Source organism: Spodoptera frugiperda, chromosome 2 (assembly GCF_023101765.2).
Source record: "Spodoptera frugiperda isolate SF20-4 chromosome 2, AGI-APGP_CSIRO_Sfru_2.0, whole genome shotgun sequence".
In the NCBI taxonomy this organism is placed as follows: Eukaryota; Metazoa; Arthropoda; class Insecta; order Lepidoptera; family Noctuidae; genus Spodoptera; species Spodoptera frugiperda.
In genome coordinates, this window is record NC_064213.1 from 6,458,172 (window position 1) to 6,483,916 (window position 25,745).

Here is a 25,745-nt window from a genome sequence, read left to right on the forward strand (position 1 = left end):
GCGTTAACTTACTATTTTCCCACGGCATAGGCGCGTCAAGTTGTCACGGATTTTACTATAAAAAATATCGATTTATTTGACGAATTCCCATGATCCATATGCCAGGAGAAATGTAATGATTTCTTTTTCCTCTTATACCTTTATTATAGTTAGTTGATAATAAAATTGTAAATTCATCATAAGGCAGCTTCTTTTTAGGTACTAAAATAATCTACAAATGGCAAAATTATACTAGGGACAAATAAAACTCATACAAAACAAATTACAAACCCTACGTTTCGACTACAAACTGATTCTTGTGAAATATAAAATAGGTATATTAAATTAACTGATAAGAAATGAATCTTCAAAATAATTTGAAAAGTTGTAAGGTCCATTTACCTGATAAGCGGTTGAGAAAAATTGGATGGGGCATGAAGAAGTTAGCGGGCGTGAAATATCGTAGACATCGGATTTGCCGAGGGAAGCCCGCTTGGAATTAATTTTCTTCGTAGTTTTTATATTGAAAAATGTTCCGAACACTTTTGAGACATACGTAATTTGTTTTATATAAAATGTAGGTAGTACAAACAGCATTAATCTACGTTAGTTTACGTGTTCGAAATAAGTGTAGTGTAATATAAATTCAGGCGTGTTTATGAGTATTTTTAACAAATTAAATTATTTAACGGATGTTTACAAAATGAACAAGTCACGTTTAAACTCTGCAAAATGCTTTTACGTAGCAATCACGGCGGTATTACTGCCAACTCTTACTTAGTAAACCACCGAGTAATAAACATTAATATTACTAATCTGCGAGGGTTTTGCCACAGAGCTGACAAAGGGATTTACTTACCTACGTAATTTGTATAGAAATTAGTTTTCATCGTCGTTATCTCTTAAGCCTTCCCAAAGTGTTATTTGTAATCGAAATCAGGTCAGATATTCTGTTTTTATAAAATAAGTCTGACGAGACTAAATCGGGGGATCACCTACATCACCGAAGGACATTAAATCGCTATCGCATTTATGCTGTTTATGGCTTAACGATTGCATTTCAAAGAACCTGTTAAAAGTCCACGTGGGCGAGACAATAAAATGCGATAAAAGACTAATAAGTTAAACGCACGGATCGTGTTGAATGCACTCCGGATAAGTCAACATATTTTTATACAAAATCAATATCGTTCGCCTTGAAGGTAAACCACACGGCCGGGAGCACCGATGTCTCGGGGATACTAACACCCCTTTGACCCATCCCCTCGTAGTATTCCCGTGAGCACAATGTTAGCACGTTGTGACATAAATACTTACCTGAGAAAAGTTTAAACTACATCGTTTCGCTTTTATTGCCACTCAATGAAACCACGTTTTATCTTTTATTTAGGCCAATTTGTTCTCGATTCGAATGCACAATATTGTGATGTAAGATTATTACTTATGTTTGTACGCTGTAACAGGCCGACTAGCCGCGTTGAGTGGGCAATGAATAGGCCTTTGGTTTCGTAAACACGGCCAGCCCATTCATTCTGTTATAACTATACCAACAGTGAAGAAATAACGTGGCAAATACGAGTTATTTCAGTACTTACTTTTAAAGATTTTAAGTGTGGGAGAGCCATGCTTCGGCACGAATGGGCCGGCTCGACCGGAGTGATACCACGGCCTCACAGAAAACCGACGTGAAACAACGCTTGCGTTGTGTTTCGTTGTGTGAGTGAGGTTACCGGAGGCCCAATTCCCCCTTCCCAATCTTCCCCATCCCTGATTCCCGAACAACAACCCTTAAATTCCTAACTCCCAAAAAGCCGGCAACGCACTTGTAACGCCTCTGGTGTTTCAAGTGTCCATGGGCGGCGGCAATTGCTTACCATCAGGTAATACGTCTGCTCGATTGCCGGCTTGTTCCATAAAAAAAAAGATTTTCTAAAAGAAGTCTTGAAGATTGAAGATCTTATCGTAGGTAGCTGTTAAAGCGACAGTAAGTGGGCGGTACTTAAACAACAAATTGAAACGAACCGCCGATGACTCGACATGCGAGAATTCTTGACCTTGACCCAAGTTGTACAGATAAGGCGATGATTGTTATCAGATACATGACCTGTAATTGAGAAGGCAAATGTCATTCTATATGATGATAAATAATAATTTATAATAATGTACACACTGTTGTCTCGCTCGACTGTACATGGGTAGGTATAGTTATAATAATATAGGAACAATTTAAATAAGCTACTAGATAAATTAGTAATACGAGTAATGCTTTCCTCATGAATGGGATTTCGATAATCACTTTCATGAATGTGCTGTTAATTTTTACGTCATTTACTGCTAGCAGGTTAATACCTAGTTATTTAACTATACACGTTCATATTACGTACCTAATAAATAATGTTATTTAGTAAATGTACAACTATTCCATAAATTCGAAATATTAAAAGGAAACATTGAACAAAAAAAAACAAACTTAGTAACTAATGTTGCTTTGAATTCATATTAATTAATTACCTATTAATTAAATGTACAAATGTCATTTACCGCCTTTGCTCCACAATTGAACACTAACACCTAATATGGTAAAATAAAATAAATATTCTTAAAATCGAACTGTATTATGTATTCAATGTTATTTATTGTTACCTCTTATTGTTACGCATCGATTTACTATTACATTCTTAACCCAAGTAATCGTCATAGAACGTCTAGAGGTGATTCAACACAATACCTATGCAAACTATGAATAGTATGTAATGTAGGTACTATTGTAAATATACCATTAAGTAAAAATGTTATAACTAATTTTAATGTCATTAGTCTAACACCAAAGTGTAGTACTCAGATTATGTGTTTACTTTAAGTAATCTGTTCAAGTACCTAATACTGAAATATTGATATAGGTATGTTACTGTAATATCTATGTACATTACGTATACATAATGTACATGCATTAACTTCACCTACTACTAAATGAATATCATGAATTTAAAAAACGTAAATAAACAGTAACCTAGAAAAGAAATACAAAAATGCAATCTTTGTCAATAGACTTTTATTACGAGTTCCCTGTCTATACTTTCCGGGAATAACAACTGTGATGTTAACTCACGTATGTAGAACAAAGAACATACCTACCTACATAAAAATAAAACAAAACAGTTATTGGTTTTTCGACGAATTCAGCTGTGAACTGCTATTGTCATTTTTCAGTTTTAAAATTTCAACTCATAAAGTAAATATTTTCTCCCGAAATAAATATTGTATTTTTGTTCTGTATAAACTAATAAAATATACTTTTACCAGACACGATAACCACGTATGTGTATTGTTATAAACGACAATAAAATATATTTACGACGTCCAAAAATAAAAACAAACGCTAAAAAACTACTTACATACGACCAAAAATGCATTCATACTGAGAGAACGCGAAATAAAAACAGTCGTAACATTGTTTCCATTTTATGGAAAATAAAACTTGCTACTTCGCAAACAAATTAACAATTTAAATATCAATCTGCATTTCATAAAGGAAAGGAACACGACGTAAAACTCAAAGGTTGTTCTGTAAAACAGATCAAAGAAAATAAAACGTCGTTCAATTCAGATTTTTAATGGTAAATGTATTACCCTCTCGAGAGGGAGTCCTTACAAGATGTGCCAAGTGTCCCAAGTGGCGAGAATCGCGATGTCGATGCGGCGCCGACGTCAGAGGATATTCGGCGGCGGGCGGCTGCGGGGCGGTCGCGACGTATCTCGGCGATCTGCCCGCGATCGACCGCACAGCCTCTCGGCCATCGCGATCTAATAGCCTGAAGAGAGCCACAAGAGCCAATGTGAATATGTCGCTCCCGCCGCTGCGACTTGTGACTCCACTTGACTACGTAGAGCACCGTTTTGAGGGCGCCCTTATCGGATTTGGCTCTTAATATGCGTAACTTTTGTACTATTCAATTTCTAATCTCATTATAGCCCACACATATTTACCTACATCTAACAAAGTTCAGTAGCTAGGCCAGTAATAACTCATTGTATAACTAGTTTCTCCATCTACTTCGTGACGTTAAGACTTTCCTATATCATTCTAACAATAGAATGCTAAATTGCTTTATGTTACGATCTTTACTTCACTTTCGAAGTAATCTTTAGAGTTCAGCCTGACACAACAATTAATTTATTATCGTTCGAACCAATAAATAACTAGTAGAGATACATTACGAATGTTTACTTCAAAATCTGTTATTGTAACTTGGAAAATAATTTCTCTTCGTGGCAACAATTATTCATTCTGTTATTTATTGATTATCTACCGTGAACTGTGTATTAGCGTGGAGTACGCGACATAATATAAACATTAGTAACATATTACTCCATTATCGCTAAATACACGTCAGCTAGAGCAAATGTTTACCGAGAAGTTGTTAGCTATGCGACGGTGTCGGTCGAGAGCGGACGTGTTTCGCTGTCTGGCTTCGACCGATAAACAGTGAAACCTATGAGATATTTATTGCCTTCGATGTAAAGAATAATGTTGATAGTTCGTACCTATTTATGTTTTGATTGTAAGCTGCAGGAAATTGTAAATAATGTTTCACTTAACACGATGCTATTAAACTTTAAAAGTACCTAGTTGTGCTAATAAGTGTGTTTAGCTGATTGCTTTTCAATTAAGCCAGCATTAAAACAGGAATGTAATTCAAAACTCAACGGGATTCCTATTGAGGTCACATTCACACGAAGCAATGATTTTAATAATGCCATAGCGAGTTATAAACCGTGGATCTTATTAGATAGCACACTGCTACCACGCAACATTACTTTACATGAAAACTAGTCTTTATTCCCTGGACGTTTGAGCGTGTGGCAGTTGACAAGCCAGGTAATCGGTTCGTAGCACGCGACATACATTTACAAACATTTCGATTACATCCCTTCATATTTGTTTTCACGCGCTACTATTTCGCCCCATTCAATTATACTGTTATTGGGGCTTCTGTTTCACTCGCTGCTCGCTTTAAATATTCATACGCATACATTTATTATGTGTTATTTATTATTTACAACCTATAACATTCACTACGTTGGTATTCTGGAAATGATTTCAAATGATATTTGTTTTATTAATTGGAATAGGTAATTGGCTTAATTCTGCGATTAACGATTAGATTAATAAGCTATCTTATCTTTAACTGAGTCAGGCGTTCTGAATGACGTGTTAATTCAATACGTAGACGTTTTAAATAATTTGCTTCTTCTAAAGTAAAATGATTATTGTTAGACCGACATCTTTAGTACTCATATTTCGTCTACCTGCACGATAGGCGACTACCCAATACCATTCTAACAGTTCTTTTGTTAATTTTTTGCCAGATTTTTTGTACAGCTTCTTGTTAAACAGAAAAAAAAACATGATTCTTTTTTCTCGTGGTTTCGGCATAATCTTACAACAATAATTATTTTCTAAACATCATTTATATCCGGTACCGTTTGGTTTTTTTGATCCTTCACTTTTTCTAACCTAAATAATTGGTTTTGGGAACAAGGCAGTCAGATGATCTTAACTTTTTCAATAGATCAACTAGGTACAAGTTAGTACCAAGTACAATAGATATAGTTACTTTCATTTTATTATACAAAATCCAAATAAAATTATCTTAATTTATCTGTAAGTCTGTACTTTACATTAGTAAAAGTGCCACGTTTCATTTATTTCACCGCCGTAACCCCAAATGAAAAGGTTTTTAATAATAAGGAAGAATAATTGAATATCAGAATATAATTACTGTAGAACTGATTATTCACAGTCAATTACGCGCAGTCGGCGCTGCTTGTGGATGATTTAAATTATTACTACAGATTAATTTTGCTGCTGAAAATACTGTTACCTGGGGCGAGTTAATTATTTCACTATCTATAACCGTGTTGGCTCAGCAGAGGCGGGTCCGACACCGCCGACCTTTTGCCACATTTAAACCTTTCAGTAGTTTATCGGGCACTATTTTTAACACGCTTTTATTATTATAGGTATCTCGGTTCTCTTACAGTTTACGTTCGTGATAATAAGGTTGCATAAATTAAATGATGCTTGAAGCGACGGCTATTAAGGTCATCGAGAAGAAGACTGCCTTCGCTCGTAAATCTAGTTTTGTGCAGATATTTATTACTGAATTTCGAAACACCCATTCACGATTAAGAAAAATATTTCTCTTATCGTTTCTGGAGACGATTGGCTTTGTGACAATCTGATATTGGAGGTACCTACTACCTACCTAACGATATGAGAACGTAAGACACTTTAATGCCGAAGATTTCATACGTTTCTAGATAATTACCTCACTCGACATGGCCTAGACCTGTTAATAATAGCATATTAAAACTTCTCACCAAGACGTTCGTGTTATCTATAAAATTACATCTTGTTCGATCTATTAGAAAAGTGGTATAATCGTTCATTATCACGCAGCTCAGTATCTAATCCGCGCTGTGCTACCACGCCGCCGGCTTGTCTGATGACTTAATTAATGACCCGCCGTGTCGCTGTTAATTAAACAGCTCAGGCAAATTGAAGCTCATGCCTGAGCCCGCGGCTGCTACCAGATTAAAAACAAAATGCAATTTTATGCGCTCCACGCGACCCTTACTAAGTGAGATTAACGCACAAGGCCGCAGTTAAGGACATGGGTTGCAAAAAGAGCTGTATGAAGTATACATCTAGGTTCCACTAATCGTGGGAAGAAACGTAAATAAACCTCGGCCAAATATTGAAACAGTTAATATTTGATATGCGTGAGACCTGTCATGTAAATTATATCAACATACGTTTATCTATGACATATTAATGTTATAGACCTCCGATGGTGTATGTTAATGATATTATGGTTTTATTAAACCAACCGCACGTCACTTACTGCTGTCACAGATTTGTAAACTTGTTTTGCCTTAATCAGAAAAAGTACTTAAATTATAATGACGTGTTAATTTATTAAAGCACAACTCATGTAGCGGTAAAGCCCGCAAAATGGCAAATATCATTGGCGACCGCTAGCGTTGCCTGTTTAGCGAGGTAATTGAGCATGTAGTGAGCATTTCCAGTCTCATCTCCGAATATAATTTTGAATTTATCCAACGGAAAATAATTCTGAACTGTAATTTCTACTGTGCGGATGACAGGTTATTTGTGAACACAAACGAACATAATTTAATAACGTTATTAATACACAAATTACGACATAATAAAATAATGCGCATCTAGCATTTTTTTATGATTTAGACAATAAAGGATTGTTTGTTTATCTAGCCGAGCAATAAAGAAATATTACTTAAACCTTCACTTTTATTTATAATTGGTTTTATAACTAGTGTAATGCATTATTTTCTTGTTGTTCTGATGAACGCATAATGTTGTGAATTCTTCGTCATAAATGAATTCAATTGGAATTAATGAAAGTGTTTTCTGATTGAAAATAAATCTAAAACTTAATATATTTTTTAATACTGCAGTAATTCAACCATTTCGACGTTGTCTCATTAATTATTGTAAATTTATTAAATGATTAAATATCGAAACGACTAGTTTTTGTCGAATATTCTGTATGAGTGGCTTAATTAATGCAATAATATATTCATGAGCTGAACGTAACAAATTATCGTAACTGGTCATTATGATGTTATTATTTCTTTATAATGGTGATATCAGTACTGTCACATTAGTGATTAATATGTTGTTGGTAAGGCAATTACAGCAAATGACCGTTGTCGGCGAGCCGCCCGCCGAGGTGTGACCGCGTAGTAGCGTAGGTAGACGATTACCTTGCGGCCCACTGAGTTATTGACCGATGCTAATTATTTGACAGCGTCTTGTAAACACAGAACGTGACGTTTACACCGTGTTAACATGTTAATTGCTGAATCACGAGATCACCACCTCTACATTGTTCTATTTATCGTTTAAAAGGAAACAATTAGGTATGTACTACATAATGAAGGTTACTTTTTGTGTAAATAGAAACTACGTTATACATACTTGTTCACATCTTTAATTTATCTATCTTTCCCACGGGGAGCAACGCCGACGGCAGAAAAATAGCCCGCCCGATTTCTGTGAATTCGTGATAACTTTTTTTATGAGGCTGAAATGAATTGTATAAAATCTTTTGTGGAAGTCGCAAAGTTCTTGAGAGAATTTTGCTTTCGTCGCAGTTCTTAAGAGATTTATACCTTGTAAAATGAAGTTTATCTCTCTCTTTTATTATCTTGTGTGGGTAATTGAGTTTACTTTTCCATGTATTATTTTCTCAGATGTTATCATCTGTGTTCTTAAGCACTTCTTTTCTTTACTCAACTCCTGTACATTATAAATATGTAAATAAACACGATTTATTGAGCAAGTATTTCTTCTCATATTCTACAAACTAGAAAAACAATGCTAACGGCAATAGAAAGACAATAAAATAACCCTGTTTGTTTGTTTCTATTGGTATTTAACCGAACAGCTACCGTAGTATTATGTTAAATGCATCGTTAATACAAACGGTGTAAGCTATCAGCTGTGGGTGTGGAGCGTGTAGTTTATTGTTATTATTTATTCACGTTGGGCGGTCACGGCAACACGTGTCGTTTGCGGCACGGCACGAGCCACTTACATCAAGATCATAGTCGACATAGTACGTCTTATTCCCATCCTCAAAGCTGACTAAACACTCTCACACCAATTTACCACACACCCTCCAGCTATTAAATCGAGGGTGAAGGGGTTACGCGTGTACTATTGTTAATTCACTCCGAGAGCTCTGCCTTTGTGTTGTTTGGGTACAACTAAGACTATTATGACAACTCGATTTCTTGCTGAGGTTTGTTGTTCTGCTGACTTTATGTAACTTTTTTTATCTTCTCTGCTATTTGTTCTGTACTATTGTTTGTTTTGTATTATAATAGAAACAAACAAGGGATATAAGCTATTATAAAATAAACTTACCGACTACGCAACACGTAGGTAGTCCATAATCTATATTAAGTATTTCTTTGCAAAAAAGCTAGCCATCGAACGACCGACAAAATAAAATAAATATTAAAAGAAACAACATAACTACGCAACAGTAACGGTTATGATGCCTGTGAATGATCCCCTGTGATTTTTTTCTCATCAAATCAGCACCCCAACGAGTTCCGAGTCACCCTCGCCGGACGGTCGATCCAATATTTCGTGTTACGTTCAAAAATATGTCAGTGGGACCCTTATTGTGTCACCGCTGTCAAACATATCTCCCCTACAAATTGTTTAAACGCGGTAGCACGTGTTACTCGCACGCATTTCACTTTGTGATTTTTGTATGAATAAATATAACATTTCTGTTACTGCATTTACATAAGAAATCTGCACTCGACTTACGATAAATGTTCCACACAAGACTTTGTTTTCCTTTATCTCTTTTGGTGATGTGTGATGTCATTGTTATCGTTGTATTTATAGATAACTAATTTAAGTGTTATGTTTCTACCGTATCGCTAAATCCAAAAACCGTGTGAAAATATAACATACTTAGATTGCATCGGTGGGACATTTCGATATCTTTATTTTCATTGCTACACTTATTTCCAATCTGATAAAATAGATAATTAGATATTGTTGCATAGGAAGGATATCAAATCACGACTACGGCTTTATATTGTAAGCTACGTTATGTTTGCACGCTTATCCTTCACATGAAACAAATAAAAAGCAAAAAAACAACAAAAACATGTTTACTGTTACACAAACGACACGATAAAAGCTATCATAGTCGTAAACTCAAAGGAAACTCGTAGTTTTCTCAAGTCGTAACTAAGAAGCGAAATACTTAGTCAGCACATTCTTGCTCTCGGGCTTATTCAGCTAAACGGGCGTACGAGACTATGATAAAGTGGAACCATATAACTTTGGAAAATCTGCATGCTAAACTAAGTACAGCTTGGTACAGCTTTCCACATACTAACAATGTGACTTTATGTTCCGCATGGAGCACAAACGAGCTCCCTAACTTGTTACGTTATTACAGTTATTGGATTAAGTTATTATGAAGCACGCGTTTATATTTGTTAGGATCCGTGAGCTACTTGTTAACTCATGATATTTTATCTAATAAATTAAAATGTTGTCTTTGTTTACAGGCTGCCGTAAAATGCGCTTCCTCTCCTCGCACAAATGCCCTGTCGACCAAGCCTCGTCTGCCTTTGGCGGCGCTGGCGGCCGATTCAGGGCGAAATCATCCGCCCAACAACGTCAACTCTCATGTAAGTAATACCCATTATCTTGTCTTAAGCCTGATGTGTATGTCAAACAAATATGGTAGATTGCCGTCATCCTACTACCGAAATAATGGTGGCTAACGTGATTTAGAACTTGTAGAACTATTTATGCATGTTATGTTCGTGTTTGTTTTTATTAGTATCGTAGACATAACACAGTACACGCTATTTATGCAAAACGAGTATATCACTTAGAATTTTAACGTGATTCGTGTTGAAAGCGGAAAGTAGTTTCTGCGCAATGAATTTACTTACAAAGCTCATGTTTAGACGGGTTTTTGTAGCAGTGATCGTCCATGTTCTTACATCCGCTCCTAAGTTAAATGTGTCGGGTGATCTCACACGTCTAAATGCAGCGAATCTAAATCTGTAAGCCATCGAGCGTGCCTCTTCCGGGATCCGCTTTCTCGCCAAACTCATAAAACGTATGCAAACTGCCAATCGACTTGTCAACGCTCCTCGACTAGTCTTCAAGATGGCTTTTAAACCAACATTTGCGAAATGCATACTTTGTTTACTTGTTTTAATTAGTTTGCCAAACCATTAAGCATTGAATTACCAGAAGAGTAAACTTCGTTCATTATGTAGTGATTGGACGGAACCTAATTTCCAAGTTGCACCAGCTACTTATTTACCTTTTCGAATATCGATGAAACGGTAGTGCAGTTTGGTACTTTTTTACACATTCAGCAATCGATCAAACAGAAGTGTACTTTTATTTTTCGTTCCCTAAATAAACTTTTGAGCAATTTATCATGATAAAAATAAAACTTACGGTTAAAAAAATAAAAATGTCAAATATCAGCGAAATCCATGTCGAATGCAACATTATTTATTCACCGGCCCAGTCGGAAACGGCAGGCGTTGTCCAGTGACGGCACTAGCTCTCGACTATTTAATTGGCTCTTGTGAAATCTTTATTAGATCCACTACCATTGCACTTTCTCGGAGTTAACTCCTGGTGTCTGTTTTGACTTGTAACGCGCTACACAGCCCTTCAGTATTGCCAATAAAACAACAGAATATTAAACCTGTTTGGTATTCCTTTCCGGTTTGCGAAAATCGAATATTTATTTCTTCACTCGACGACGCGTGTGCTTGAGTTCTAAATAGGTTCACATTTCTGATTCGAAAGGAGCACTCTGAGCGGAATGTGAGCAGTTTACCCTGTGTGCTCCCCCGTGAATTTCGACAGTTCGCCGACGCCAGCCAAGATATGTCGCAATCCCATCCAATTTGCCTCCCGCCGCTCGTGCTGTTGCTCGAATAAAGCGGAAAATCTTGCTCCGCAGCGCGCCGCCGACGGAATAAATTATGTCAGCTTCAATATGAAACTGTCGGAAGCGAAGGGCGCGTATAAAACGTTAAGCTTAAAGTTAATCGTTAATAAAACATGCTTATCTGAAATTAAATGTAGATTTATTAAAACATACAAAGATAAGAAGAACTACGTAGCAATGTTTACTAATTCATCTCTGTGCAGAATAGAGCAGCGAAATGCGGTTGTTTTATTGGGTATCCACTTAGTTACAGTTTACAGACTATATCATGGTTTGAACAATATCTAGAGTTGAACGGGGAATGAGCACGATCGTTTGGCACGAGCCGGGAACGCGACGCTGCGGTGTCGGCTAATAGCTCTTCGCAGATTCAATTTGCTGTCGAATAGAATATAGCCTCCCGGTGCGCACTACGCGATCATTAAGTTACGTTCTCGTCTCCGACGACGAGCCGGTAAAATTTGCTTCAAACACCTACCACTCAAGCCAACTAGCTTCTAACTTTAATTTAATTCGCTTCCTAATTAGTTGAGCAAGTAATTGACTTAATGTGACCTCACTTAGGTTAAAACTTAATTAAGATTTTCACTTGCTTTTAGATGTCGTTTAAAACTTTGAAATGGATTGTCTCAAGTCTAAAATAGGCGGGCTTGATTTTAGCACTAACTTCTTGTTATCTGTAAAATAAACCGTGTGATTAATACCACGTTAGTCAACTGCTTTTTTATCATCTTTCTTTAAGAATATAATAAATAAGACCTGTTTGTTTGTATCAGCTAAACTTATATCAATTCACGTTACTCACATACATAATAATGGTCGGTATCTACCTACCTGTGTTCGTAAGTTAACATGAAATTGCTTGCGGCGGACATGGATTGCTTTCGACAGAAGAGCGTCCTTATTGTGTTGTCTCCGGGAAAGCTGGCGTATCGCCACGGACGCGACGCGCTGCCAATGCCAAATGTTTTTTATTCCCCCTTTCTGGACGATATTGCCGTTTGCTTACGGCGCCCTCACTTGCCTTATCTTAAACGACAAACGGGTCGCATCGTCCATAGTTCAATGGAGCTATTTTTAAAAGTTTTGCATACCTTCGGGCAGACTAATATTCCAAGCGATATTTGTGGATTTGGAAGTGGTTTCTGGAATGCATAAATCAAAATCATAGGTACAAAGCTGTGTCGTTTTCATAATATTTACATGATGATTTATTTGAATCAAACCTAAAATTATTACATTGATTTCAATTGAAATGAACCATACTCGCATTCATTAAAATACAACATTGGAATTGATACGTTTATTTACGGAACGCTTTGCAAATTTAATGGATTTATTGGTAAATGATGTCTTCATTGGACTTTAATTGAAATTGCACAACAATGGTTCACAAATTAACAATTCGTAATATCCAGTGAACCGAACAGAATATAATAATAATGTCATACGAATATGATGCACGTTAATATTTATTCGTCCACTCCACTGATTTGATTAATTATTATAAAACACAATAGTTAAACATTTGTAATGTTGTTTATTGTGTTTAACATAAATTATAGATTAAAGTAGGTATAATCTATTATATAAAAATAAGTTGGATTTTCCTTCCTGACGCTATAACTCCAGAACGCACGAACCGATTTCCATGGTTTTGCATTCGTTGGAATGGTCTCGGGCTCCGTGAGGTTTATAGCAAAAAAAATTAGAAAAAAGTCAAGAGAAAAGCCCATCTGGTGGCGAAACGGAGTTCGTCGGGGTTGGCTAGTAACGTATATAAAACAAACTTTGAGTAATATGTTATTGCATTAACGTCTATTTTCTATTATAAAATATGCAAAATGATTTCAGAAAAAAGATATGTATATTCGTTTCTTTAAATATTTGTTGTATAAACTACCTACTTTTGAAGATTAGAGTTTCAAAACACGAGCATGTTCTGGTTATACTCGCCGAGAAGTCTGTGTGATTTGTTCTGAGAACTTGAGACCCAGACGAAATAAAATGTCAAACAAGTTTATTTAATGCATAACGACACGACTACAGCTGGAAATTATGTTAGCAACCTGACATTGCATATTAATGCTACACCGCTACGGCACGGAAAATGTTTCGTAAACTAAAACTGTCTTTGACATTTACTACGCTTTATCACAATATTTACTGTTCATTCAATTTAATATACGCTAAAATTCTAAGTGTATTGTTCAATGTTGTATTATATGTCCTTATTTAATGGAATATCTATTTAAATGTAAATAGATATTCCGTTTCATTTAAGTGTCGTAGTTTTGTTGTTGTGCTATTTATGTTAACTTATCTACTGACCATAGAGTTAAGAACATTGTAATAAACAATTCAACCAGCTATGAAAATAAAAACAAACAAAAGCGAACACAGTTAAAAAATCCTGTTAAACAATATGACATTGTACAACGAAATGCAACTATTCGGAATGCCGATATAAATGTCTGATGTAACGCCCACGGCAGGCTGGAAATATTAATTCAATCACATATCCATTCGTCCGGCTTGCCGCACTATATTAATTCTAGAACGGTCTGTCGCAAAATTCCATTTGGAAATACCACGGGCTAACACAGCTTCATGTCCCCGCGCCACTGTGATTGGTTTGCAGTGGTAGTATGGCTTAATCCGTCTTTTAGCAGGTAACTAACTACCAGTTTTAAAACAAACAATGACACAGATACGGATATTCCTAATTCTATAAATAGCTTCTTAATGTAATATGAAAATCTGTATATTGTGTGAATATCTATTCAATAATATTAGAATAGAAGTAGCATATTAGTAAGTGCCGACGAAACAAGAGGCACAACGTGCTGGCACATAAATAAATTATGCAGCACGTCACATAATGACACGGCTCCCTTGCACCTCGGTGGAGCTAGAGACACCTCATTTATTATAGTGCATCTTCAAAGTCTGGATACTCTGCTTCACTGCGTAATTTATGGAAAAGAAAATTTGTTACGCTAAAACGTTATAAAATGCTCAAGGCAAATTAAACAAATCGCTTCAAAGTATCTAACTACAATTAGTCAGTTGTAGTTAGGACGGCGGTATTGCATGATTTATATTCTGATATCCAGTATCAAGCCGAATCCGAGAGTGCATAACCATCGAAGTGTCTGTTCATGAAAAATGTAATTGAATGATTTATCTCGTTGGTCACGTTTCGCCGCCATATGGACTTCTCATGAATAAGTAATGTTCGGCTGCGGTCGTTGTTTCAATTAGCGGTTGTGTCGACCGTCGGGCACGACTGCTTCCCGCCAGCCACCCGCCACAGAATGCTTATCCAGAAATCAAAACTATTGTTATGAAGATACAATCATATTATCCTTTGTTCCATCTTAATCTGTTCATTCATCACATTTCTTGCTATCTTTGTTTTGAATGCTGTAAACAGCAGACAGACAAATCTTTGCAATTTACACTTAAACAAACTCGTTACAACAAGGACCATGAATAGAAGTATAAGGTTCGCGTTAGTCGTATAATTGGGGCGAACGATAATGAGCGAAAGTAATTATGTGGCAACATCCCCTGTTACATCTCCGAAAGACACGACCCATTCAGGGATTAGAGGGATCTCGCTCGCCTACGACGGATTAAATTGATATGTGCGACGCTGCTTAACTCGTTTTATGTAAAGGGTCGGAAAGCAATCCCTTTTATTAGAAGTGGAGACATAATCTTGCGCGTATGTCTTTTTGTTGTCTATTATGGAAGCTGAACGTCGCAACTTTTATTGTTTCTGTCATTTTCATAACCTACTTGGGACCCTGTTTAAGAAGGGTTGTTTATATCATCTGTTTAGTGCTATAAAAATGATGATTCTTTAACCAGTGAAGCAGTTTGCCGACGGGCAACGTGTTTGCTTTTAATTATTATGTTATCGGCTTACTCACGTAACGTTTTGACGAGGAACTCGACTAGTTTCAAGCCATGCTAGAGGCTCATATTCATGAGCAGCATTACGCAACACACGACGCGGCGATTGTCGCACTGCTACTGACGATTCGAGCTACGCGCCCATCGCGCCCTCTGCCTGGAATCGCGCGTACTATCCGGCGCGCGCGACGATGTTGGCTCGTTAGACTCGCTCGCCGGCGGCTGCGCAGGTGTTGGGTTCGATTCTCGGGTCGACGCAAAAACGGTGTCACATACCGCGCTCACTGTGTCACACTCCAGACCCGCAACATTGTAGGCTGACGCAGATTGCAGACTTGGCTTCCAGGCAGGAGGTAATGCCCAGCCACCGTCTTTGCCACCGTTTTTGCGTCGACCCGAGAATCGAACCCAACACCTGCGCAGCCGCCGGCGAGCGAGTCTAACGAGCCAACATCGTCGCGCGCGCCGGATAGTACGCGTTCCAGGCAGAGGGCGCGATGGGCGCGTAGCTCGAATCGCCAGTAGCAGTGCGACAATCGCCGCGTCGTGTGTTGCGTAATGCTGCTCATGAATATGAGCCTCTAGCATGGCTTGAAACTAGTCGAGTTCCTCGTCAAAACGTTACGTGAGTAAGCCGATAACATAATAATTAATTTAGTATGTCTCACGAAAGTTACAATAAAATCGTGTTTGCTTTTATTAAAATCTCCGTAGTAAACATTGTCTTGAAAGTCTAAGCAATTTATGAGCTAACAATCTTAAGCTAATGGTATCGGGAACTACGGTTTGCTACCTAATTATAACCACTGTATGTATAATTTGGTGGTCTTATAATGTACAAAACTATTGCTTGACTAACTTAAACGTATTTATACTTATAGAAAGCTGAGTAAGCGAATTCCGCCAGTATAAGATTTTCTTCCGGTCGACGACCGTTCCCGGAAATGGTGTCGTTTACATAAACCTAAACCGGCCGCGAGTAATGGCCCCTACACTTGTACGGTTCAGAGATACGACTTGAATTGCAATGCACTGTGTAACTCGTTCCTTTTTGTAATCGACATGTTTGTGTTACCTCCTGCTCAGTGCATAGATTTCAAATTAAGTAACCGATATAAATCAATCTGTCTCTTTAAACATACTTCTATTCTTCCTTCATTTAAATGTTTGTGCCCTCACTATTGTTATGAATTTATCGCTAAGAAGTACTCACCCTTTTCCAAATCACAAACAAATATTATGGATACCCATTACCCACAGTTTGAAGCGAAAATAGCACTTAACACGAAGCAAAACTTTATGTATTTCATGAATAAGAAATCAAATTGAAAGTTAACAATCCGTTAAGTTATATAATGATTTTGAAGTTCATTGCGAAAGGGTCGTCGGAGTTATCCATTTACGGAGAGTTATACTCATTTTATTTTCTTTTAGCAGTCCTGTACAGCGTTCGTCGCTAAGCATCACAGTCGCTTCCCCCGCCTGAACGAGCGCCTTTCGAACCCTACCGTAAAATAGACGCGAAATGTGATAAATGGAAAACTCTTTTTATTGTCGGAGCCCGGGGCACGTTACGTTATGGGTCGGCTCCACTCATCCCGCCCGCACCCTCGCTTTCCCGGCCCGTCTTATCAAGTTTTCTTATATCCTAGTTACCGCTCAATTTTGTGAGCCTTATATAAAAAGCTTTTCCTCTGCTCCCCTCTTTGCAAAAGAATTGCTCTTAAGGTATCTGTCTGTACACGAGTCTCTATCACTTTAAGTGTGTAAGAAAGCTTATGATTTTCTTGCCCTGTTGAGTGCGGGCGTAGTATTTGAATTGACCCTGCGTTTCTTTTATCCAGGGTATTACGCTGCTTCAAGACGCTGGTACGTCGGATGACAGTGGACGGGCATCAGAAAGACTCACTGGTAGTTCGGTGGCGCCTCGCGATCCCGATTCTTCCCGTGACCGTCTTAGTGACGTGAGTATTTTAATCTTACATCACTCTACGTCCTAGTGCCCATTACCAAAAGCAAGTCGTGTCTTAGTGCATAGAACCTTCAGCAATGAACTCTGAGCAAAACCTTTCCATATTATTTTATCCAAGAAAAACGAAAATGAGAATATTATCAAATTCATGACCTTCTTGTTCGTTCTTTACTCTATGGTCAAATTGTGCCGTGCTTTGTTATAAACTCCGATATTTTAACTCTCAATGAAGTGCATGTACGAATTCACTTAGTGTTGTGATTGTAATGCGTGTTAGATCGTGAAAAACAATTATACGTTATTGTCTTACGTTTTTTTGCATATCTTCTCGTCTCTCCTTACAATTGGCGATATTAGAACATAAATCTGTTTCGATGAACGCTTTTTTCTGTATGCTATGTTATTTTAAAAGCATTGTGAGTCGAGTGTTAGGAGAGACGGGACAAACTTCACCACCCCTAGTCACTCCAATCCACTCATATGTTCGCTTTCTCTCTCCTGCCTACAGGCCAGTAGCCGCTGTAGTTCCGGAAAAGGCTATATCGTGAGTATTATCAATGTTGTCTGTTTGCTCTGTTAAACTTTTTACTGTTCTCTTCTATTTCACTACGCACGGCTCTGTAGTTGCATGCATGATTAATTGTCATAGAACTTAGTACATAAATCTTGCCATTACTTTAAATGCGATTTTACCGTCTATATTAAATAGAAATCATAACAAATCATTACAAATTAATATACAAGACTAACAATACATGAATCAATACGGTCTATGAATAAAATTGAATGATTAATTCATTCGAAATAACCCTTGTCTGTTGTAAAAGACATGTAATAGCTGTAATTCTCTATTACTGTGTGCAAATTTACCCAGATCACGCAACACACATAGACCCTGTTCGATATTCGGCGCGTATCGCAGCTAAATCACGAGATTTGTCGAGGCGGTGCCGTTCCGTACTACATAACATTACCTGCGCCCGTCCTGAATACTTCATGTTCTGTATTTATTTGAAATTGTAATATCTCAGCCTGATCCCTTGTTGTTTCCCCTAGCCTGAACTTACCTCATAAATAACGTGTAACGTATTCGTCGATTTATGTTACGATAATAGTTTTCTTCTCCCATGTGATTTCAACCGAGATTGTTGGATAGTGTAAAAAAGTTCATCTTCTGGCAAACATCACAGTTATGTGTTTTGTAACTTCCAACGTAATTGTATCAGATATCATCTCATTATTCAAGCAATTTGTTTTAACATACTGTTTAGAATAAATTGCACGCTTGGTTTTGGTACAAATATTTCATTACTAAATAGGAAACTTATTCGACTATACTGGCAGCTTTAAGCAAATTGCTGCTTTAATCCTCAACTGCGGATCGTAGTTACTAAAATATTAATAACATAAACATGCATGAATTTAGGTAGTCTGCTTTACATAAATACCACATCTTGTATTAAAATTTGTTTTTCTCTTTTTACAGTGTGATAGCGAAGGCGACGATGATAAGGCAAGTACTCTGATATTAATATTCCTTCTCCAAACTTTACAGTTAATTGTTCCAAACGATATTTACGAATCGCGTAAATTAATTAAACCAGTCTTCAACTCCTCGACTCTTTGTGAGTTGGAAAAGTTGAAACAGAGCGTTGGAAATAAATGTCCGTGTAATGTAAGTGGCGAAGTTGCTCGTTCCCGGTTTATTACCCGGTCCGACTTGCCAGTACACAGTGATTAATCTCGCGGGGCGGAACGCCACGTTCTAAGCACCTGTTTACTAAATTGTTTAGTTGCTTTGTGGTTAATGAATTGTACCTGATTGCTTAATGTTTTATGCGCTTAGAACTAACTTTTAAACGCAATCACGGAAGCACACCAAGTGCCTAAATTACGGAGCAGGCTTATCGAATGCAGGTGCAGCAAGAAGTCTTTGTAGTTGGACTCTACTGTAGCACAAGTGTACATGCTCTAGGGGCTTAACTAACTCGTCAACAGGTTGTGAAATGCGAGTCAAAAGCTGCCAGAGTTTGAGCGTTGAGCGCTCTCCGACGCGTGTCGACGTGGCAAAGGGCGCTGATTACGCGCCGTCGCTCTGTTCAGTAATTACTAGATTGGCGCAGTCTGGAAGTGCCCGTAATTAAATACATTACACCGCCTTTAGCGCTACTAACTGCTGTCGGTTGAGCTTTAACATCTCATGTTATATTTAAACTGAGCCTGTTGACAAACTATTAACCCATAGTTTAAAGGAGTACGTATAAACTATTTGATAAATTAATGTACACTGACAACTCTTTATTATGATGTTAATGATAGGGTCTGCAAAATGATATATCCAATTCCACCCAAAATAATAATTAATCGATTCAGCTACAAACTCTTATCCTAACTTTTTTAATCAGATTGTTCGTTAAATACACAAAATCGTAGAAGAATCTGTGACAGAAGTCGTGTAAATCCGAAAGCTTTAAAAGACTGATACCATTGTTCGCGTGGCCGCAACCCCGACTCGTCTGTTCCCCTTAATCTAATTATCTGGCCGCTTCGCTGCCTGCTCCGGACGAAACACTCCTCCCTCAATTTCTCTCAATTTTCTCAGGAGATCTAAGTATAAGTGTTTTATTAGGCAATCCATTCGGTGATGTAATGATCCCGGATTTCACAAAAACTCGCGTCTGGTTCGATAAATTCACATGTTATTTGGAGATGTATTGCTTAATAAGTTCATATTATTATTATGTTGTCATTAAAACTGCATTCATAGATGTTTCATAAGTCTGAATAGTCTTTCAGAAAGAGTTCTTAATCAGGTTTATAACCTAGTAACACCGTATTACAATGTTATTTAAGCACTTATCTCTCTCATAAATCGCTTGTAATTATAACTAAACATAGTAAAACTGTGATAGCAATCTTAATTAAACATGTTTATAAATAGTCGACTTCAAACATCCAACCAAATAATAATGAACTCTTTGTGACATAACTATGTTATTCAGGGATCTTTAATGAAACACAATCTCCCCTAGTTGTCAAAACATAATCGAATATGAAGATGAAGCATGATAAGATAATGGCAGTAAATGGATATCTGAGAAGGAAATCAGTCTCGAGTCTGTGTTGCGCCGTAGTCGATTAATTAAATTATCCCGTGAAGTTGACAGCGCGGAGCACATCGCTCGGAGCATCGCAAGCTGGGAGCGATGTGTAGGTGAGAGCGCGTTCCGTGGTAGCGCGCGACTGCCATTGCTCGCTACACTTAGCTAGAGAGCGCCACTAACTCGATCCGATTCCACTTGGGCTATTTGCACTCCGAGTTCAATTATGCTTCCACTTTGATATGCAAATCCGGTCGCGTTTGGCTAATTACGTAGACGCTTCCGTAACATCATTTCAAACGTCAACTTACTGTACTTACGTCATGTACCCGTGTGCGTGCTGCCAAATATTCATTATGTTATACATTTGAACAAGCAAACTTTTATTGCTGTTCTATAAAATAATAGTAGTGAGTTTACTCGTGTCTAGAAGCAACCGACCGTTCTATGAGTTACTAACTTTAATGTTACTTACCTAATGTCTAGTGCAGCCAAGCTAAGTTACGCGTATTGAACTTCCTTCTTCGAGTTTGCTGAAAACAATGGAGAGGTTATGAATATAGCTTTAGCTTGAGCAGAAATCTGGGCAAACTCTCAGAGCTTTGTAAACTCAGTTATTAGCTTAGTAACAGGAGTCGGCAACTGATGCCGCTGGTGAACCGGCCCGCCCCTGCATAACCACAATCCGTCGGGTTGCGCACTCGTAACTTGCCGTTTACAGCTAATGCAACTAACATACCTTAGCTGCTACCAATAAATTATACTGTCTTAATTACAATGACGGTTTGAATTGCGAGTAATTGCTTAAGTGTAGCAACAGTCAATACATTTATTCAATTACTAAAATACAATACATTAATAGATTCCAAATTAACTAATTACATATAAAAATAATAATATTGATGTAGTCTAAATAAAAACTCATCATCATTCATCAGGTTAGCATATCATTTCTAGTCGATTTAAGCGGGTGATGGCCTTAGCATGGTAGGTAATATGCCCGAACAGATACAAGAGGGGAGGCCGTCTAGCCCAACACATTAATAAACTCATGAATACTGATCGAATGCTAGCCAGACCCAGCCCTATGCTATTAAATCTAATCGTATTTTTATTTTATTTATGCATTTTAATAAAAGCAACACAAATCAAAACAAAATAGCAAAATTCTTAAATCATTTGTATTCAGTAAGAGCATTCATTTCTTTATCGTGCATTGGATGCCACTTGGCAAAATTTACCTTACGCAAAGCTGCCTCGGTTAATTGAAAGAGCTTCTTTCATTTGGTGTAATATTTTACTGCACAGTCTGTGGCTCGTTGCGGTAACAGCAAAACGGTCTCGCTCCGACACACCAGTTTTCTTTAGTGCTCTCTCCTTGGGCGGCCGCTTACGACTCCTTTTAGAACTCGTTTTAGAAGCAACAAGAAAATAATTTAATCTACTCCACGGAATCGAAACATAAATTTGTTTTCAACATTATCTTAATCGCTACTTCTCTTTTATCATCTTTCAGCGTTGGCTTATTTCTTAAAATTCTTTTTACTTTCATTTCCTTTGCGTAGAATGGCCCTTAGAGTTTTCAAATCAGCAATTACGGTGAAAATTTGATTTGAATTGCGGCGAAATTATGTTGGCTTCTCTAGACTAGGATTTCTTTCGGAATATTTCCTTTGTGAATTAAAGCGGTGTATTAGTGTGTATGAGTTTTAGTTTAGTTTACATACTGGTGGAGCAAGTGTGGTATACCCACAATACCCACATGTACCGCAATAAATCGGCCGCACCCACGACGCTGTGGCACGCGAGATAAGGGTCACCGCAACACCATTAAGTACTACAATGTCACTGTTCCGCCGATCAAGAACATAAACACGTAACCACCACCCACAACACGCTTCGGAATTACACCTACTAACATTTCATCCATCAACAAGCTACGACTCGTAGTTTCGCACATAACAGTGTTATTAATGTAATACATACAGTATAATTATAACAAACTACATAACTGCGTGATTAACATAATGTTTCTAGAATGTTCTACTTTTGTCTTGTAAACGAGCATAAAGTGAAAGAACAAATTGCGAGTTTCCCCAGTATTTTCCTCGCTCGGAAAAATATATGTTTTATTAAAGCTCGGCATTTCCGAGAGCGCGGCAACCCTCGGGGCGAGGGTGGCTGGCTCGGGGGGATGAGTTCGGCGGCGCGCCAGTGTATAACAGACAGTAGAGGGATATAAAACATATTTACGCGCCTATAAAGTACTCTCGTACGCTCGCTCTCCACCATTTTCTTTTGTTCCTCGCTCGCAGCCAATGATAATGCTTTCTCCCGTTCGGTTAAACTTATTTCTCTGCCGTCTTATCTGGCTTTTCTTCGGCACTTTTATTTATAACCGAAGTGGTGAAATGTAACAACGTGAAGTAAACGATTTTGGTTTCAGTTTGCTTTTTGACATCTTGTCTCTTTTGTTAAAGGTTTATTTATACATTTTTCGGGGTCTCTGTCATATTTGTATTCTATGAATTACGATGTATTGATCCTATGTTTTACTTCAGTAAAATAACGTTCTTAAAAGGTTGATCTATACTTTGGTTCTTAACCTTTTCTTGTAAACGCGTTCAATTAATTTTAGGAGTATTTACTAACTGTATTTAGTATTTCAATAACATATTCATTCATTCATTCATTCACGTGCGATGAATAATACCTATGTGGATATGTGTTAAAGAAGGTGTAGGACCCACTTAAAGCTATTCAAAACGAGCAGAACGGAAGCCAGAGTGTTAACAGCAAAGCGAGGAGCGTCTTAATCTTGCGCTACACTACGGCTCAGAACTGAAACCCCTTGCGTAGGTGAGAGGGTGTAATAACAAGAGTCGCCCGTTCCTCGCTATGCCACCCTTCAGTCGCCCGCAGGCTCACCCGCTTGCAAAGTTCTACGGAGATTCCTATTACTCCGTCGTGCTCCAGTCTAACCGGCTTGACTTAGATAAGTCTTAACTTGCTACGATGTAAACTAAACCTTAAACGCTGCTACGAAAATCTTTCAATGTAAGTCTTTGTCATTTATCCACACTTCTTACTGCTTGTTCGTGGCCTTGTTAACGACTTATTTATTTTTATAAGAAGATAAACGCATTCCAATTATGGTTATTGATACTGTAGTATCTTAATCGATTGTTCAATAATAACTGCATTAAAAATATTCTTATGTCAAATTATAAAACATTGTTCTTACTTTCGAAACGTGTAGGACAAAGACACGTCGTCAAAGGGCCGTAATCATCCGTAGGCAGGCGAGTGTTAGCACTCGACGCCGAGGTTGGGATATCTCTCGACGGATCAGCAGCTCACTCGGGATGCACTCTGCGATTCCGTTTGTCACTGCACCCGACTGCGGTCTGAGCTCTCGCTCTGATAAACGCATGTCAACGTGCTTTGAATGCGAAGCGCATTTAACCACTGAATCCGCATAGAAGCTTACCGCGTATGGTTTAATTTAGCTAGAGATACATATTATACTGTCTACGTTAATAGCGGTTTAGATAATAATTAATTAATAATGTTATGATTGCTATGGGATGGGAAATGTTCATCACTGACATTATTTTACAGGTGTTTGTTTTGTAGTACCTACTTACCTAGATTGTCTTCTCAGTATTCAGTCAATGTTATTGTTTAGTTACTTTTCCACTTTTAAATAAGTTAAAGCATATTGTCGTAAGTCGTAACCTCTAGGTACGCGGAACATTAAAGTAAAATAGTTGGCGAATTAATTTTAATGTATCACGAGCCACAATATATCAAAGTGAGGTGGGTTCGGCGCGGGGCACACGACATGTTACGCAGATAAGCCGCTCGGCTATTTGCACGTCGTCGTAGTCGTGTGTGCGACCCGGCCCGGCCGTAATTAGCCGGCCGCAAAGTTCGCCGGAATGTTTTACACGAACACGGAACACTCCACGAGCAAGCCCTAAACTAGCACACAATACACGCTGACGTACTTAGCTCGTATCTACTAGCTGCAAGTCTTTTGAAACCGATGGTGCATTTTCTAGCTTCGTGAAATTTGCAGTATAAAGTTCGTCTATAAAGTATGTGCAAGAATAAAAACCATTCAATTCCGTTCTATTAACCACAAATCAGCTAATTTAATTCATAATCTCTGAAGCCTGAAATCATAAATAGTAAAGCAAGCGTTCAGAGCTTTGGAAAAGATAACAGTTAACAGCTGAAGCCTCAACAGTCGTTACTTTTGTCGTAAATAGCTGTAGGGTCGTTAGTGGCCCGGGGAACTGGGAAAACAAACGTGTTACCCGACGACAATGTGATAAAACAGTGGAATACACCGACCCGTCTGACTGTTACCGCTCTATGTCCATTAATAATTCGCTAACTTTGCGACAGCACCCAATTTATATATTCCGTCTGGAGTGAAATTTCAAGGAATTATTATAAAGTAATCTAAGTTAGGCGACCCATAGAGAGACGAGAGGGATGACAGGTGTTTAATAAATATACTGCGGAGCTTCCCCACACCGCACCGCACCGCTTTACAGATTGTATTACGTACAAGACGGACTCATTCAGCCGAGCTGTCGCCCGAGCTTACTGAGCTTGCCATGTTAATTACTTGTTATGATTCTGAATGCATTTCATATCTCACTGGTTATGTTGGGTCCATTGTCTGCCTTGACTATTTGCCAACAACCTCCTACAGCCACAACTATTTATCAAATAGTTTAAATGAAATTGTACTGCAATAAAATATCTTAATTTTGGAAATGTAATACAAATACATTACATATGAAATGTTGCTTTGACGTCATTGCAAGCAGTAAACTGAAAGATACTTAAATATTAGAAATCTGGGTTTATTTACTAGTGGATATTTTGTCGTTCTTACAATTTCATTTTTATCAACATAAATTATGTGAACGGCCGTTGAAAATGTTCAAAGCAACTTTATTTAATTTTAGTTCCATAGAATAAAATATTATATTTTTTGCAGAATCAATCGGTGTAATGTTAAATATTAGAAAATAAATATCTAAACAAAGAATATAATTTATGCAAAGCGTCTTAAAGTGAAATTCTTTAAAATGTTCGTAATTTACTGCTTGTAAAGTAAATATTTCATTCTTCTAAACCCATAAAAATGCTAAACAGCGTGATTATCTTGTTACAAAGTGCCAAATAGTG

The 25,745-nt window shown here is 37.6% G+C and overlaps 1 protein-coding gene across 9 annotated transcripts in view; it reads left to right on the plus strand.

The window, feature by feature from the left end:
• The window catches only part of LOC118268851 (fibrosin-1-like protein), a 50,845-nt gene that overhangs the window by 2,960 nt on the left and 22,140 nt on the right, over positions 1-25,745 (plus strand). For 6 of the 9 annotated variants that reach the window (XM_050701168.1, XM_050701187.1, XM_050701184.1 and 3 more), the window contains exons 2-5: positions 10,126-10,248; positions 17,309-17,428; positions 17,945-17,980; positions 18,923-18,949. In XM_050701168.1, coding sequence (XP_050557125.1) covers positions 10,126-10,248; positions 17,309-17,428; positions 17,945-17,980; positions 18,923-18,949 — 306 coding nt within the window. The remainder of the gene's footprint in view (positions 1-10,125; positions 10,249-17,308; positions 17,429-17,944; positions 17,981-18,922; positions 18,950-25,745) is intronic. The other 3 variants (XM_050701180.1, XM_050701189.1, XM_050701194.1) reach the window with 3 other exon arrangements.